Source organism: Dipodomys ordii, unplaced genomic scaffold (genome assembly GCF_000151885.1).
Source record: "Dipodomys ordii isolate 6190 unplaced genomic scaffold, Dord_2.0 Scaffold87, whole genome shotgun sequence".
In the NCBI taxonomy this organism is placed as follows: Eukaryota; Metazoa; Chordata; class Mammalia; order Rodentia; family Heteromyidae; genus Dipodomys; species Dipodomys ordii.
The window spans coordinates 3483099-3497802 of NW_012267303.1; the positions used below are offsets into that span (position 1 = coordinate 3483099).

At 61.1% G+C, this 14704-nt stretch overlaps 2 protein-coding genes across 2 annotated transcripts in view; both read left to right on the forward strand.

Annotated features, from left to right (window-relative positions):
- The first annotated feature begins 6009 nt into the window (after positions 1–6009).
- Panx2 (pannexin 2) lies at positions 6010–9188 on the forward strand. Its single transcript, XM_013025767.1, has 2 exons — positions 6010–7484; positions 7947–9188. Exons 1-2 carry the CDS (start codon positions 6209–6211, stop codon positions 8288–8290), a joined length of 1620 nt encoding a protein of 539 aa, XP_012881221.1. The 5' UTR covers positions 6010–6208; the 3' UTR covers positions 8291–9188.
- Positions 9189–9249: 61 nt separating this feature from the next.
- Trabd (TraB domain containing) overlaps positions 9250–14704 on the forward strand; it is a 14387-nt gene continuing 8932 nt past the window's right edge. Inside the window, exons 1-2 of the mRNA XM_013025769.1 lie at positions 9250–9253; positions 9969–9971. The gene's annotated coding sequence lies outside the window, so the exon portion shown is untranslated. The remainder of the gene's footprint in view (positions 9254–9968; positions 9972–14704) is intronic.

The following is a 14704-nucleotide window of genomic DNA, read 5'->3' on the forward strand; positions in this document are numbered from 1 at the left end:
CAGGGCAGCCTCGGGCTGCGGGGGGGCCCCCAGGGCGGAGGAGGCGAGCCCCGGGCCGAGCGGTGCCGGTGCCAAGGCCTCAGCCCACAGAACCGGGCCGGTGCAGACCCGGGGCCACGTGCCCTCTCAGGACAGGGGCAGGTGGGCAGATGGGGACGGGACATGGCATCGCCCACCTGGGGCCGGGCATCCAGCATTCGCGCGTGGGGTCCGGAAGTGCCGGTCCGCAGCAGCCGGGAGGGGCCTCTGCCCCCGAAGGACTCACACCCCTCTGTCCCCTGTGGCCACCCAGCAGTACGGACAGCTGCGTTGGCTCCTGGTTCTTCCCAACCTGGGAGACGGCTTCTTACCTCTCAGGAAACCCCGTGGCCTGGAGACATGACTCGGGCGTGGGCATCCCCTGCCTGCCTGACCCCAGGGTGACGTAAGCCTGACACTTAGAATTCACCTCCTGCCCCACAGACAACAGCGGAGGCCTGGTCCACTTTGACAGTGCGCGTGCGCGTGTAGCAGGACCCCAGGCTGGGAGACCTTATACCTTCTGGGGTACAGAATCCAGGAGCAGGCAGGGTGGCAGCACTTCCCGCGAAGGCCCTGGGGAGGACTCCCCCGCTGCTGGCTTCCAGTCATCCCTGGTGTTCCTTGGTGTCCAGCTGGGCACCTGAGTGTGAGCTGTCCTGGTCACCAGGACAGCTACTGGCCCCTCCCTGCTCCACCAAGGCCTCGTCTCAATGACATTGATGAAGGCGGTTTCCAGATAGTTCTCAGGTTTGGGGCTTGCGTGTCAGCAACTTTTGGGGGAACACAGCCTCACCCACATCAGACAGGCACAGTAGGGCAGGCTTGGCGTGCAGACAAGGGTTCAGCCGTTCCTCCAAGCCGTCAGTTCCCCATGCTGACACAGGGCTGATGGAGCAACTGGGGGGAGGGGGGCTCTGACATCCCCCAATCCTGCTGGAGCCTTCCAGAAAACATCCCTGGGCTGGGCCCCTGAATTTCCACACAGACCCACATGTACTTACCTGGGGTCCCAGAGACAGGTGTGCCTGGCCAGCAGTGTTAGGTGTAAAACACTAGCCAGGAGGTGTTGCAGCTCCTCTGCCAAGTAGTGGACATGCTGAGAGCAGAGCTGTGCCAGGGCCACCTGGGTGCCCATTCCCAGTCTCCCCACCTGCATCTACCTGCGCAGGCCCCAGCCCAGGAGGCAAGCATTAGGGATGCTGGGCAGGATGGCAGAGCCGCCTCAGTCCCCATCCTCAGTTTTGCAAAGCCCCATCTCTCACCGGAGAGGGGGTGGCCCTTTCTGGCAAAGGGTAGATTGCCTGTGGACCCAGTGAGCAGACCCGCCCTGAGCACCTCTGTCCTGAGAGGAGAGGACTAGTCGGTGCTGGCCTGCTCCCAGCCCCCACCAGCCTCAGCCCTGGGGCCCCAGGACCATATGCTCTCAGGAGGGCCCCTTCCTGTGGTACAGGAGATCTGCTGTCCTGGGGCATCACTGGTCCCTGCCTGGCAGAGCCCCATGTGGAAAGAGGTAGACTTGGAAAGCATCTCCCACCTCCTGCCTGGAGCCCAGCTGCAGGGGAGCTGCTCAGGCCCTGGCAGCCTTGGCTGGTCTGGAATGGCCAGAGGCAGGAAAAGACAAAGGCTGGCCCAGGCCCTGATGGGAGGCCCACAACCTCATTTTCCTAAAATAGCCAGGAAGCTGGGTCCAAGTCGGAGTTCCTGGGTGTCATCTGTGTGCGTGCACCCCTCCAGGTGTGAGGAGTGAGTGTCTCCTGTGTGTGCCCCTCTGACTTTCCTCCTCAGAAAGAAAAAGTGATCGTGTGTTGTGCCACTGCATGTGGTGAGGCCTGCAGACCTCAGCCGCCCCCCTCCCTGGGGTGTCTCAGCATCCCCAGAGTCAGGCCTGTCCTGTGAGCTGCTGACCCGCCTGCCCTCTCCTCCCAGGTGGGCGCTCTGCTGTGGCCCCCCTGGACTCCGGGTGTGCCTTGATAGCGCAGTGGGAAGTACTGGAATAGGACATGCCTCTCCTCCCCAGCAGAGCAACCTGAAGCCAGCACCCCTGCCATCTGCGCACCCTGCAGGAATAGATTAGCACAACTTGGTGTCTTAAATCAGCACAGGTAGCTGGTGTGCAGCTGAGGGGTAAGCACTTCCTAGTGCGCCCTGGTTCTAAGACCCAAACCCTACCCCCAAAAATGGTCTTAAAAGTCTGTGGGTCAAGAGTCAGAAATGAGCCAGGCCCCAGTGGCTCATGTCTGTAACCCTAGCTACTCAGGAGGCTGAGATCTGAGTACTGCAGTTCAAAGCCAGCTCGGCTGAAAAGTCCCCTTGAGACTCTGTTCTCCAATTAGCCACTCAAAAACCAGACGTAGAGCTGTGGCTCAAAGTGGTAGAGCACTAGCCTTGAGCAAAAAAAGCTCACAGACGATACCCAGGCCCTGAGTTCAAGCTCCACCACCACCAAAAAAAAAAAAAAAAAAAGCCAACATCTGAAGTGAGATAGATATGGTGACACCAAGGTGGACGCAGAGCTATTCTCTCTGGAGTCCCGGGAAGTCTGGAGATACTCCATCTTTTGTCTCAGGCCTTTGCTGTCCTCCCTCCCTCTGGAGCCTGCCCAGGTATCCTGGAATCTTCCCTCACTCAGCCTTCACCCTCATCCCAGGTACACAGTCCCTTTTGTCACATGAGGCTGGTTCTGGGAGTCAGAATGTGGACATCTTTCGGGGCTGTCATGCCATTAACTGCTGCTGCCCCTTCAAGGAAGGGCTTGGACCTCCCTGGGGTGAGAGGGCTGTGGCCAGAGGAACTGGAAACCCTTGAAAGGTGTTTCCTCTCCAAGCAGCAGGAGCAGAAGCGGGCTGGAAGATGCCAGCATGGAGGTCCTGTGGGCTGCAGGCTGGACTCAGGGGTGAGGTGGTGGCCAGTGGACACGTGGTAGCAGGGACATGCTCAGGGCTGATGTGGCCGGGTATGGGGATGCTGACCAAGGATAGGCTTCAGCCTGCCAGGGACAGCATTCCAGATTCCTGTGGTGTGCTCACACACACTGAGGATGTAGTATTCCTCTCCCCTGTGGCTGGTCTGCAGTGCCCGGGAACTCCAGGCCTCTGAGGCCCCCGTGTGGACAGGCTGGGCAGGTACTGGCCCAGAAGCCCCTCTGTGCCCTCTTGTGAGTGACAGGGCACCCAGCCATTCGGCCCACGGTGCTGTCCTCTGTGGGAAGGCCTCCTAAGAGGAAGACCAGGCCTTCCTGCCTCCCCTCTTGGGTGGCTGTGCTAGCCCAGACAACATGGCTGGCAGATCCCTCCGTCTGGGGCAGCTGCTATGCAGCCACTATGTGTGTGTTACGCATGCAGTGCCTAGGTCCTCGGGGTGCCATCCAACACCAGAATCAGCACCCAGACCCACAGCAATACCCCCCAGCCTCTCCCCCGCCCCACACTGCCTGCACCTGCCTCTCCCCCGCCGCACACTGCCTCTCACCTGCCTGCACCTGCCTCTCCCCCGCCCCACACTGCCTCTCACCTGCCCGCACCTGCCTGCACCTGCCTCTCCCCTGCCCCACACTGCCTCTCACCTGCCTGCACCTGCCTCTCACCTGCCTGCACCTGCCTGCACCTGCCTCTCCCCTGCCCCACACTGCCGCTCACCTGCCCGCACCTGCCTGCACCTGCCTGCACCTGCCTCTCCCCCACCCCACACTGCCTCTCACCTGCCCGCACCTGCCTGCACCTGCCTCTCCCCCGCCCCATACTGCCTCTCACCTGCCCGCACCTGCCTGCACCTGCCTCTCACCTGCCTGCACCTGCCTCTCCCCCGCATCACACTGCCTCTCACCTGCCCGCACCTGCCTGCACCTGCCTCTCCCCCGCCCCACACTGCCTCTCACCTGCCTGCACCTGCCTGCACCTGCCTGCACCTGCCTGCCCCTGCCTCTCACCTGCCTGCACCTGCCTCTCACCTGCCTGCACCTGCCTCTCACCTGCCTGCACCTGCCTGCCCTACCTCTCACCTGCCTGCACCTGCCTCTCACCTGCCTCTCACCTGCCTGCACCTGCCTCTCACTTGCCTGCACCCCCTTTCTGGGTCCTCTGGTGCCTGCTGTGCTCTGTGAGTGCTGCCAGTCTCTGCGGTCTGACCGAAGGAGAGTGGCTCTCCTGGGTGTGTCCCCAGGGCCTGGGGTCCGGCCCTTTCTCTCGTAGTGGCTCTAAGGGCCACAGCAAGCAAGGAAGCTGGGACAGGGCAGCTGCAGTACTCCTCTCCTCTCCCTGGTGCTGCCCAGCAGGGAGAGGGTGCCAGGCTCTCCACACTGCTCCCGGGCAGCACCAGGCATGTGGGGTACCAGAGGCCCCCATTCTCCTCCAACCTGAGAGCCCCAACAGGACCAGTGTTCCAGGTGCCTCTCCTGACCTTTGCCACAAACCCAGCTTATCTGCTATGGAGACAGGCTCCGTGCCGAGACAAATCCCAGAGGAAGGGAGCTCCTGGGATGCGCTGTAAGGACAAAAAATAAGTGAATGAATGCCATTTTTTCCAGCTCAGAGCTGATTCCTTTGTGGAGCCCAGCTTGTTGTTGGTCCTGGGCGTGTTGCCTGAAGGACTCTGAGACCTCTGTCCACAGCTCGGGGTTCACATCCTGCTCATAGGGCCTCAGCCTCTCTGAGACCTCTGTCCTTGGGTTGGGGTTCACCCCTGCTCATGTGGATGTGGGGGAGCTTCGAGAAGCCCCAGCTTCAGCTCCATCTATGCAAGGCATGCTTCTAGAGTCCTCCCTGCTCCCCACGACCATCTGGGCCTGCTACTGGGCTCTGCTGTGGCTGGGCCACTTTGGTAGGATGGGGGCCTTCCTCAGGTGGAGCTGAGTAGTGGTGGGGGTACCCAGGGGCTGGTGTGGCGGCCCACGGCCTGCATTAGCTCAGTGAAGAGCACCTGGAGGCAGCGGGTATCTGTGCAGCGGGTTGTGTGCTCCTAGGCCTCTGCCTAGCCCAGACCAGCCGCGAGAGGTGGTGGGCTTCCTGTCTCTGGCACAGCCAGCCTTGTTGCTTCCTGATCTGGAACTCCGTGGGGTGAAGGAGCTGGAGCAGGGGAGGCTCTGGGCAGACTTGGCCTGGGGGTGACAGATAAGTGAGGAACGAGCCTGTTGTGTGCTGAGTGGCACCCAGTTGAGTGCTGGGGTGGCCGACCTGTCCTGCCAGGCTCTGAGCCTCCCAGTTGTACTCTCAAGAAGGATTAACATGTAAGATCCTGGCACAGGCTACGTGGCCTGGTGCAAGTGTCCGCAGTGTCCTTTGCTGTAGGATGAGCCATCCACGTGGCAGGCACAAGTCGGCCTGCCATTATTCAGCAGCACGGGACAGCCCCGTGTTCTGTCTCGGTGGCAAGATACTTATGTCCGGCCGGTGAGGTTTCTGTGACTGCCCACCAGGCTCCAGGCTCCCAGGCCCCCCTTCCCTAGGACCTGGAAAGGGGGATCTTAAGACAACCTTTACCTGGCACGGACAGATTTTTCTAGAAGCTGGGCTTCCGTGACAGCCTCTTGCCAGATAGGTGCATCCGTGCCACCTGCCCTGCTCAAAGATGCGCTCCTGGCGGCGCCAGGCCGGAGGCTGTGCTACCTGCCCTGTTCAAAGGTGAGCTCCTGGCAGCACCAGGCCGAAGGCGGGGACCTGGGTTTGGGTACAGTCGGGATGCACGGGCTGGGCCTGGCTGGTGGTGTGGGCTGTCTTGGTCCTCTTTGGAACCTGGTCTCCTTGTGTGCACAGTCTTTGAGGCATTTGGACACCTGAGGCCAGCACAATCAGACAGGCAGAACTCCTTGTGGGCTTCTCAGAACAAGGCCACACACACACCACTGTAGCTAGGACATGGGAGGAGTGGGGAACAGCAGCCCCTGCCCAAAGCAGGCAGCAAAGGGCCAGCACCAGGGAGGGACCTGAGCAGTAACGCTACCAGGTCCAGCCCCAAGCCCTGGCTTCCCAGGCCAGTCCCACCTCTCGCCCCAGCCCATGTTTCCTCTCTGCCCCCAGAGGAACCCATTTACTGTTACACCCCGCACAACTTCACCCGCGACCAGGCATTGTATGCCCGTGGCTACTGCTGGACGGAGCTGCGGGACGCGCTGCCTGGGGTGGACGCCAGCCTGTGGCCATCGCTGTTTGAGCACAAGTTCCTGCCCTACGCCCTGCTGGCCTTTGCTGCCATCATGTACGTGCCCGCACTGGGCTGGGAGTTCCTGGCCTCCACACGCCTCACCTCTGAGCTCAACTTCCTGCTGCAGGAGATCGACAACTGCTACCACCGGGCAGCCGAGGGCCGCGCTCCCAAGATCGAAAAGCAGATCCAGTCCAAAGGCCCTGGCATCACCGAGCGCGAGAAGCGGGAGATCATCGAGAACGCTGAGAAGGACAAGAGTCCCGAGCAGAACCTGTTCGAGAAGTACCTGGAGCGCCGTGGCCGCAGCAACTTCCTGGCCAAGCTGTACCTGGCGCGGCACGTGCTCATTCTCCTGCTCAGCGTGGTGCCCATCTCCTACCTGTGCACCTACTATGCCACCCAGAAGCAGAACGAGTTCACGTGTGCCCTGGGTGCCTCGCCCGACGGCCCGGCCAGTGGCGGGGGCCCCGTGGTGCGCGTCAACTGCAAGCTGCCCTCCGTGCAGCTGCAGCGGATCATCGCGGGCGTGGACATTGTCCTGCTCTGCTTCATGAACCTGATCATCCTCGTCAACCTCATCCACCTCTTCATCTTCCGCAAGAGCAACTTCATCTTCGACAAGCTGCACAAGGTGGGCATCAAGACCCGCCGGCAGTGGCGCCGCTCCCAGTTCTGTGACATCAACATCCTGGCCATGTTCTGCAACGAGAACCGCGACCACATCAAGTCGCTCAACCGGCTGGACTTCATCACCAACGAGAGCGACCTCATGTACGACAACGTGGTACGGCAGCTGCTGGCCGCCCTGGCCCAGTCCAACCACGACGCCACGCCCACGGTGCGCGACTCTGGCATCCAGACCGTCGACCCCAGCGCCAACCCTGCCGAGGCCGACGGCTCCAGTGAGCCGCCTGTGGTCAAGCGACCCCGGAAGAAGATGAAGTGGATCCCCACCAGCAACCCCCTACCACAGCCCTTCAAGGAGCCGCTGGCCATCATGCGCATCGAGAACAGCAAGGCGGAGAAGCCGAAGCCCGTGCGCAGGAAGACGGCCACGGACACGCTAATTGCCCCGCTGTTGGACGCTGGCGCGCGCGCCGCCCACCACTACAAGGGAGGAGGGGGTGAGGCGGCCCCACCCCCTACCTCCGACAAGAAGCATGCCCGGCACTTCTCCCTGGATGTGCACCCCTACATCCTGGGCACCAAGAAGGCCAAGCCCGAGCCGGTGCCCGCAGCCCTGCCCGCCTCCCGGAGCCAGGGGGGTGGCTTCCTATCGCAGACAGAGGAGTGTGGGCTGGGGCTGGCGACAGCACCCACCAAAGGTAGGGGAGTGGCACTGGCAGGCGGGGAGGTGGGGCGGGCCCCTGGGGAGCCCCGGGCAGGGGGGCTGGGCTGCGGGGTCCGGGGGGTCCTGCCGAGGCCAGAGCCAGGCAAGCATTGGTATGTCTGTGTAAAGGCAAGCTGCAGGCCCAGCAGGAGCCTGGACAACCTCTCAAGGGGAAGGAAGGGGGCTGCGGGAGGAAAGGGCCTGCAGCTTTGTGTCTGGTAAGGGCCTCAGGCAGGTGGGAGCCTCTGGGAAGAAACTCAGCAAGCAGGACTGCTAATCTTAGGCAGTGAAACGCCACACAAGATGCTGTGCAGAGGTGGCAGGGTCTGGCCTGCTGACAGGAGAGGCCGCAGGGGAAGAGGGGGCTGTGGGCCTCAGCGGGGCCTTGGCGGGCACCAGGGCACAGTCGCAGGTTCGGCTGGACGGTGAGACCCCCGTGTCTCTTGTCTATCTGCAGATGCTCCGCTCCCAGAGAAGGAAATCCCATACCCCACAGATCCTGCTCGGACAGGGCTTCCCCCCGGAGGCCCATTTCATGTCTGCTCCCCCCCGGCAGCCCCCGCTGCAGCCCCCTTGTCACCAAGCAACCTGGGCAAGGCCGACCCTCTCACCATCCTGAGCCGCAATGCTACTCATCCCTTGCTCCACATCAGCACGCTGTACGAGGCCCGGGAGGAGGAGGAAGGCCCCCCCCGTGCCCCCCCGGACATGGGCGACCTCCTCGCCATCCCCTCACCCCAGCAGATCCTCATCGCCACCTTCGAGGAGCCAAGAACCGTCGTGAGTACTGTGGAGTTCTGAGGGGCCCTCCACATGAGCCCAGGATGGGGCCTTGGCTCCCCTGGCACCGTCCATCCAGCCTCCCACCCGCATGCCCCAGGCCCAGCACCCCGCACCCAGCCCGGCGTGGTGTCCACAGGTGCAGGCCGGGGCGGGGCCTGAGGTGGGCACCGCCCCGCCCCCAGCGTCAGGCCCTCCTCCCCGGTGCTGGGCTGTAAAATGAAGAGTTTATTTTTTTAGTGGATTTTTGTTGTGGGCCAAGGCTGGGGCAGGAGAGCTCAGCAACCTCATTGTGCCCAGTCCAGGGCACACGAGGACACTGGGCCGCAGGGCCCCAGGGGTCACTGGCTCAGGGGCTCAACCCTGAAGGGACCCGCTGCCTGCCACAGGTGGGGGCCGAGGTCCCAGACAACATGCACTTTCCCCTGCAGCCCGACATACCCTTTATTTTACTATGATTACTGTAACTGATGAAACGTGTTTATTGTCAGATCTCAGATGAGTTTAAAGCGAAGAATGGAGTGTGGGGTGCGTCAGAGCAGAGAAGCAGTGTTAGCGTGCGTGGGGAGGATGCATGTGTGCGCGTGCGTGTACAAACAGGAGTGTGCTTGAGCAAGGATGCCAGTGTGCAGGCAAACTCATGCAGATGTGGGCGCAAGTCTGTGAGAGTGTGTGTGTGAACGAGACCAGGGAAGCAAACCGGAGCCTGCGTGAGCTGGAGTGTGTAAGTGGTGCCTGTGTGGGAGACAGTGGGAGCAGTCAGCGTGAGCGCCAGCCAGTGTGCCCGTGCGGGAAGGAGTCCAATGCAATAACCACACCCTCAGCCCAGCCACCTGGCCAAGGCCAGCTTCCCAGGGAGCCCAGGCCCCTGCCGGCCCCGCCCCATTACCTCAGCCACGGCACCACGTGACGCAGTACTAACAAGGTAGCATATCAATAAATACTATTCTGATAACCGCCTGTGCTCCTTCCAGGCCCCCTCGCGTTGGTGCCCCCTCCCAGGCCCTCTCCGTGGGGTGCCAGGGAAGTGATCCGGAGCTGCCCAGAGAGGGGCACCCGGCCTCACCCACAGTGCCAGGGGAAGCAGGGGTGCTGGGTTCCAGGCCGTGCCCAGGCAGGAATGTAAAACCAACCCTCCTGGAGGGGCCTCAGCAGGCCGAGGGCCTGGGCACCAGGCGTCCTGGGCACCGGGCTCACGGCACGGCCCCACCCCCCGCCCCGCGCCCCCCGCCCCGCGCCCCGCGCCCAGGTAAATGCTTTGGAGCAGAAGCATGTTTGTGGTTTTTTTTCTTTTTTTGTCGGTCATGGGGCCTGAACTCTGGTCCTGGGCTCTGTCCCTCAGCTCTTCAGCTCAAGACGAGCACTCTACCACTTGAGCCACAGCACCACTTCTGGTTTCCTAGTGGCTTACTGGACTTTCCTGTCTGGGCTGGCTTTGAACTGTGATCCTCAGATCTCAGCCTCCTGAGTAGCTAGGATTACAGGCATGAGCCACCGTCGCCTGGCTGCAGAAGTGTGTTTGTATGTTGCCAGGAGATCCAGAAGGGCTTTCCAGGAGCCACTGCGTGTGTTGCGGGGCAGGTGCTTCAGCCTCAGGGCTCAGAGCCTCAGACGCTTCAGCCTCAGGGTCAGCTCAAGGCTGACCCTGGGGCCCACATGCCTGGACAGGAACGCCAGACTGAACAGGGCTTCTTGTCAGTCGGTGGCAGGGGCAGCTGGGCCAGAAACACGTGGGGGCTACAAATCAAAGGGATGGGGCTCAGCAGTCCAAGGGGCCCATCTGGGCCAGAAATCTCCCCAACCAGTCCCTTCTGAAAGTGTCAGGCACCATAGGTCATGCCTATAATCTCACTGCTCAGGAAGAGGAGACCTGGTAGAACTGTAGTGTAAGGCTAGTCTGGACAAAAAGTTCATGAGACCCCACCACAGCCAATTAAGCCGGGCATTGTGGTTTGTGCCTGTCATTCCAGCGGTGTGCAAAGTGTAAACGGGTTACCATCCAGGCCAGCCCAGAATTAAACCGGGGGCACCCATTCAAACGCAGTTGGCAGGGGCTCTCTCCTGTCACCCTACCTATGTGGGAGGCTGAGATCAGGTGGATTTCTGTTCCAGACTCAACAGAAAAGTCCGAGAGACTCCTCTCAACCGAAAGACACTGGTGTGACAGTGTACACCTGCCACGTAGTCAAGTCACAAAGCCTAAAATAGGCCCATCATGGCCCAAGCAAAGCCCAGGCCTAGAGCCTTATCTCAAAAATAACCAGTACAAAAAGGGATGGGAGGTATAGCTGAACAGTCAAGAGCCTGTGTAGCAAGCTTGAGGCCTTAAGTTCAAATCCCAGTACTGTTAAAAGGAAAAACACACACACATATGTTTTATTACCCATTTTTAAGTGTTTTATTATTGTCCAGGTATAGTGAGGACAAATCAGAAGACAAAGGGCATTGATTTTTTAAGTGTGGAGCAAAAGTCCTTGGACATGCTAGGCAAATGTGCTACCTGTTACCTCCCTCATCCCAGACACCTGACAGTGAAGACAGTATTACTCACAGATTCTGCAGGACGAGGGTGGGGACACAGGCAGAGGTGACTGAGCAGTGTCTCCACAGTGTCCCCACAAATGGGTGACATGAGCAGCCCCTCCACAGGGTCCCCACAGACAGAGGTGACTGAGCAGCCCCTCCACAGTGTCACAGACAGAGGTGACTGAGCAGCATGTCTACCAGGAGCAAGTAGAAGGTGTGACCCGTCTGCGTGGCTCCTGTGGGGCTCATCTCGGGGCCGCCCCGATCGCCTGGTTCCTGCCGTGGGGTGACGGGGCAGGCAGATAATGACCCCATGTGTGGAGGCAGTGAGGAGGGGCCTGTGGCCTGGGTGGTTTACATGCAGTACCGTTTGCTAACACTGAGACCTGGCCCTCCAGGAGTCAAAGCATCAGGTACAGGGAGGTGTGGGAAACTCCCTCTCTCAGAAAGCTCACCCTGCCTGGTACCTTCCCTGGCCTGGCATCCAAACATCACACATCCACGTATCCAGGGCAGGGGAGCCTGGTATACCCAGAGGAACCTGGAGCCGGCCAGCTGCCCTCCGAGTAGCCTGCTCCACTGGGGAAGGCCGGCCAGGGACCCAAGGACACCCAAAGCTGTGGACAGCCTACAGTCTCTGGGACACCACTCCCCCCCCCACAGGACACAGCCAGCCCGCCCACCTCGTCCCTGTGCCCTGGCTCCACTTGTCCACCCAAGGACTTGCCTCGGAGATGGAGGCACCAGAGCTGTGAGAAAGTTCACCGCCAGGTCTCACCTCTGCACTTTTCTGTTTCCCAGCCCGCAAAGGCAAGTCCTTCTGGCCACAAAAGGTCCAGGGAGAGCCACTGAGCTAAAAGCAAAGCAGAGGTGGCCACTGGAGGCACTGGGTCCAGATAGATGAGGTAACTCTAGTAGAAAGAACCAGGGCTAAAAACGTCCCTGCTGTTTGGCCATGCCTAGGACGGTTCAGCTGAGACCCGTCTGAAGAGGCCCGTGCTGTGAGTAAAACATCACCCTTTTCTGTTTGGCGCTCACTCGTAAGCGGCCTCCGCTGAGGAGGGAGCCCACGTCAGTGTTCTTTGTTGCGTGCTGGTCCTGGGGCGTGGGGCCTGTCCCTGAGCTTCGTGCTCAGGCTAACTGTATCCTTGAGCCATGACTCAGCTGTCAGCTTTTTGGTGATTAATTGGAGGTAAGAGTCTCACAAACGTCCATTTCTTGGCTGGCTTCAAACCATGATTCTCAGCTCTTATCCCGAGTGGCTCGAATTATGGGTGTGAGCCCCCAGTGCCCAACTTATCAGCATTCTGGGGGTGCAAGTAGCACTGGGGGCCCGGCCCCTCAGAGCGGTTCTCGGCTTCCTGTCCCCGCGAGCCATCCCACCTTCCTGGAAGCAGGCAGCTAAACACCTGGAAGATATGACCGTTCTGGCCCCTTGGATAGGGTAAGGCTGAGCCCCCAACCTCTTACCCTCCTGTGTACCCATAAGAAAGGGGAAAAGGCAGAAAGACAAAAATCAACATACCAACAGGTGTCATTCGGGAGGAGAAGCTGGGAAGGACAACCAAGTTTCCTGAAGCCTGCTGCACACAAACTAGGACTCTTGCTACTCTCTTCTGCCCGCCACCCCCTCCCCTTACAAGTAAGGCCTGCGCAGTACACACTGGGCAGAGGACGGGAAGTCAGTCAGGAGGGCAGAGGGGGTGAGAGGGAGGGCTGAGCGCAAGGCCACTGTGACCGAGGAGTTTCCAGGTCTCCGGTAGCATCTGTGTCCCCAGGGCCGCCAGCACCAGACGTGGCCTTGGTCTCGGGCTCTCCTCCAAGACCCCCATGTGCTTGTTCAGGGGGACGGGGAGACGATTGGCAGCATGGACAGTGCTAAGATGGGGCGGGGGCGGGGGTGCTTTCAGCTCAGGAAGCCCCTTCACCACTGGGAAGAGCAGAGGGGCTTTCAACATGGCTGGCCAGCCCCGGACCCCGGGCTGCCCAGTGCCAGGCAGAATCTGCCCCCATGCAAACGCATACTTGGGAACAGCTGGTAAGAGGCAGAACTTGAGTGAGCACACTGTTCTCCCAAACACAACCTTAGATGTAGGAAGGCCCGGGCAACACCACCAGCCTGCCTCAGTTTCCCTGCCAATCCAGGACTCTATTGCTCCTTTCTTCTGGCTCCTTACAACCCTGCAGAGCCCCTGTGTGGGGGTCAGAGGGGACAGGCTAAAGGACAGAAGACAGTATGGCTCCCGTTACCCACTTGGGAGGACTAGGCTCTCTGACACCTTACTTCCCCAACAGCCACCTTGCCCAGGTCAATTCTGGCCACCAGGGTGTGTCCACTTCAAATGCCATCTCACCTGATGCTGGTGGCTCATACCTGTAATCCCAGATGCTCAAGAGGCTGAGGTTCGAAGTGAGGCAGGGCAGGAAAATCTGTGAGCCTAAACTACGAACAGCCAGAAGTGGAGCTGTGGCTGAAGTGGTAGAGCACTAGCCTTGAGCAAAAAAGCTCAGGGACAGCACTCAGGCCCTGAGTTCAAGCCCCAGGACAGACAAAAAAATAAAATGCCACCTCACCCTTTGCCTCCTTCTCTCCAGCTATGAGCAGAGAAGGACCATGTGGTACCAGGGCCCTTCCCAAGGAAGAGCATGGTCTCAGGGAGAGCCTTGAACACACCCCAGACAGTGCAGACAAACACAGGCCTCTTCCTGCCAATGTGGATCTGTCTGACCCACTAGCACCTGGTCCTCTCCATCATGAACGTAGCTGAGGGGGCTTGGAGGAGACCAGCACAGCAGTGGGCGATGGGCTGGAGAGGTGGTGGACCAGAGGCATTTGAAAGGAATGTCTTTCATGAGGAGCACTGAAGACCAGAGGCCTCTCTCCTGCCAGGCCAAGCCCCGCAGAGGCCTAGAAGCTGTGTAAGGGTAAGCCTGCCTCCGGCACCCAGCTTTCCCAATCACGAGAGACCTGCCTGGTGCAGAGTGCACAGCCAATACTCCCACAACAGCCGGGGGGAGGGGTCCCCTGATCCCAGGGGAGCCACTGGATCCCAGGAGAGCCACCTGATCCCAGGAGAGCCACCTGATCCCAGGGGAGCCACTCCATCCCAGGAGGGCTGGGGCCTGGGTCTCCTCCTGGAACCTGAGAAGATGTGGTAGGTGTCCCTGAACAGGCCCAGCAGCAGGACCAAACTTCCTCCCACACCTCCTCCTGGTCTCCTGCCCGGACTGCCCAGTCCGTCTCCATGGCCAGATGCCCACTCCAGCCGCGTGGCCGCTGCCCACTGGCCGGCCCTCTGCAGCCCTGTCCTCGGGCAGCCGCCGGGGCCAGGTGGGCACGTTCCACCGTCCCATGGCTTTCTCGTCTTGGAACCATTGCTTCTGTTCCAACGCAACCGGACACTGAGTCAGCCGCTTCATAGCGGACCACCCCGTGCACTGACCCGGCAGCGGCGGGACCGCGCGGGCGGGGCCTCGCGCTGACGTAAGCGCGGATCTGGAGTTGAACTCGAGGGGCGGGGCCTTGCGCTGACGTAAGCTGGGGCAGGAGCCTCGCAGAAGACTCGAGGGGCGGGACATCGTGGTGCTGACGTAATCGGGGGCGGGCCTAGGGCGGGGCCTCGCACTGACACGTCAGCCGGGGCGGGAACCTGGCGGGGGACTTGAGGGGCGGGGCATCGTGCTGGCGTAAGCGGGGGCGGGTCTGGAGTTGAACTCGAGGGGCGGGGCCTTGCGCTGACGGGAGCGGGGGCGGCAGCCTAGAGCTGGTCTCGAGGGGCGGGGCCTCGTGCTGACATGCGGGGACAGGCCTGGGGCGGGAACTGGCGCTGATGCGGCGGGGGAGGAACCCTGGGTGGGCGGGGCCTCGCGCGCGGGCCCCTGGGAGGCGCTTCCCGGCATGCTGCTCGG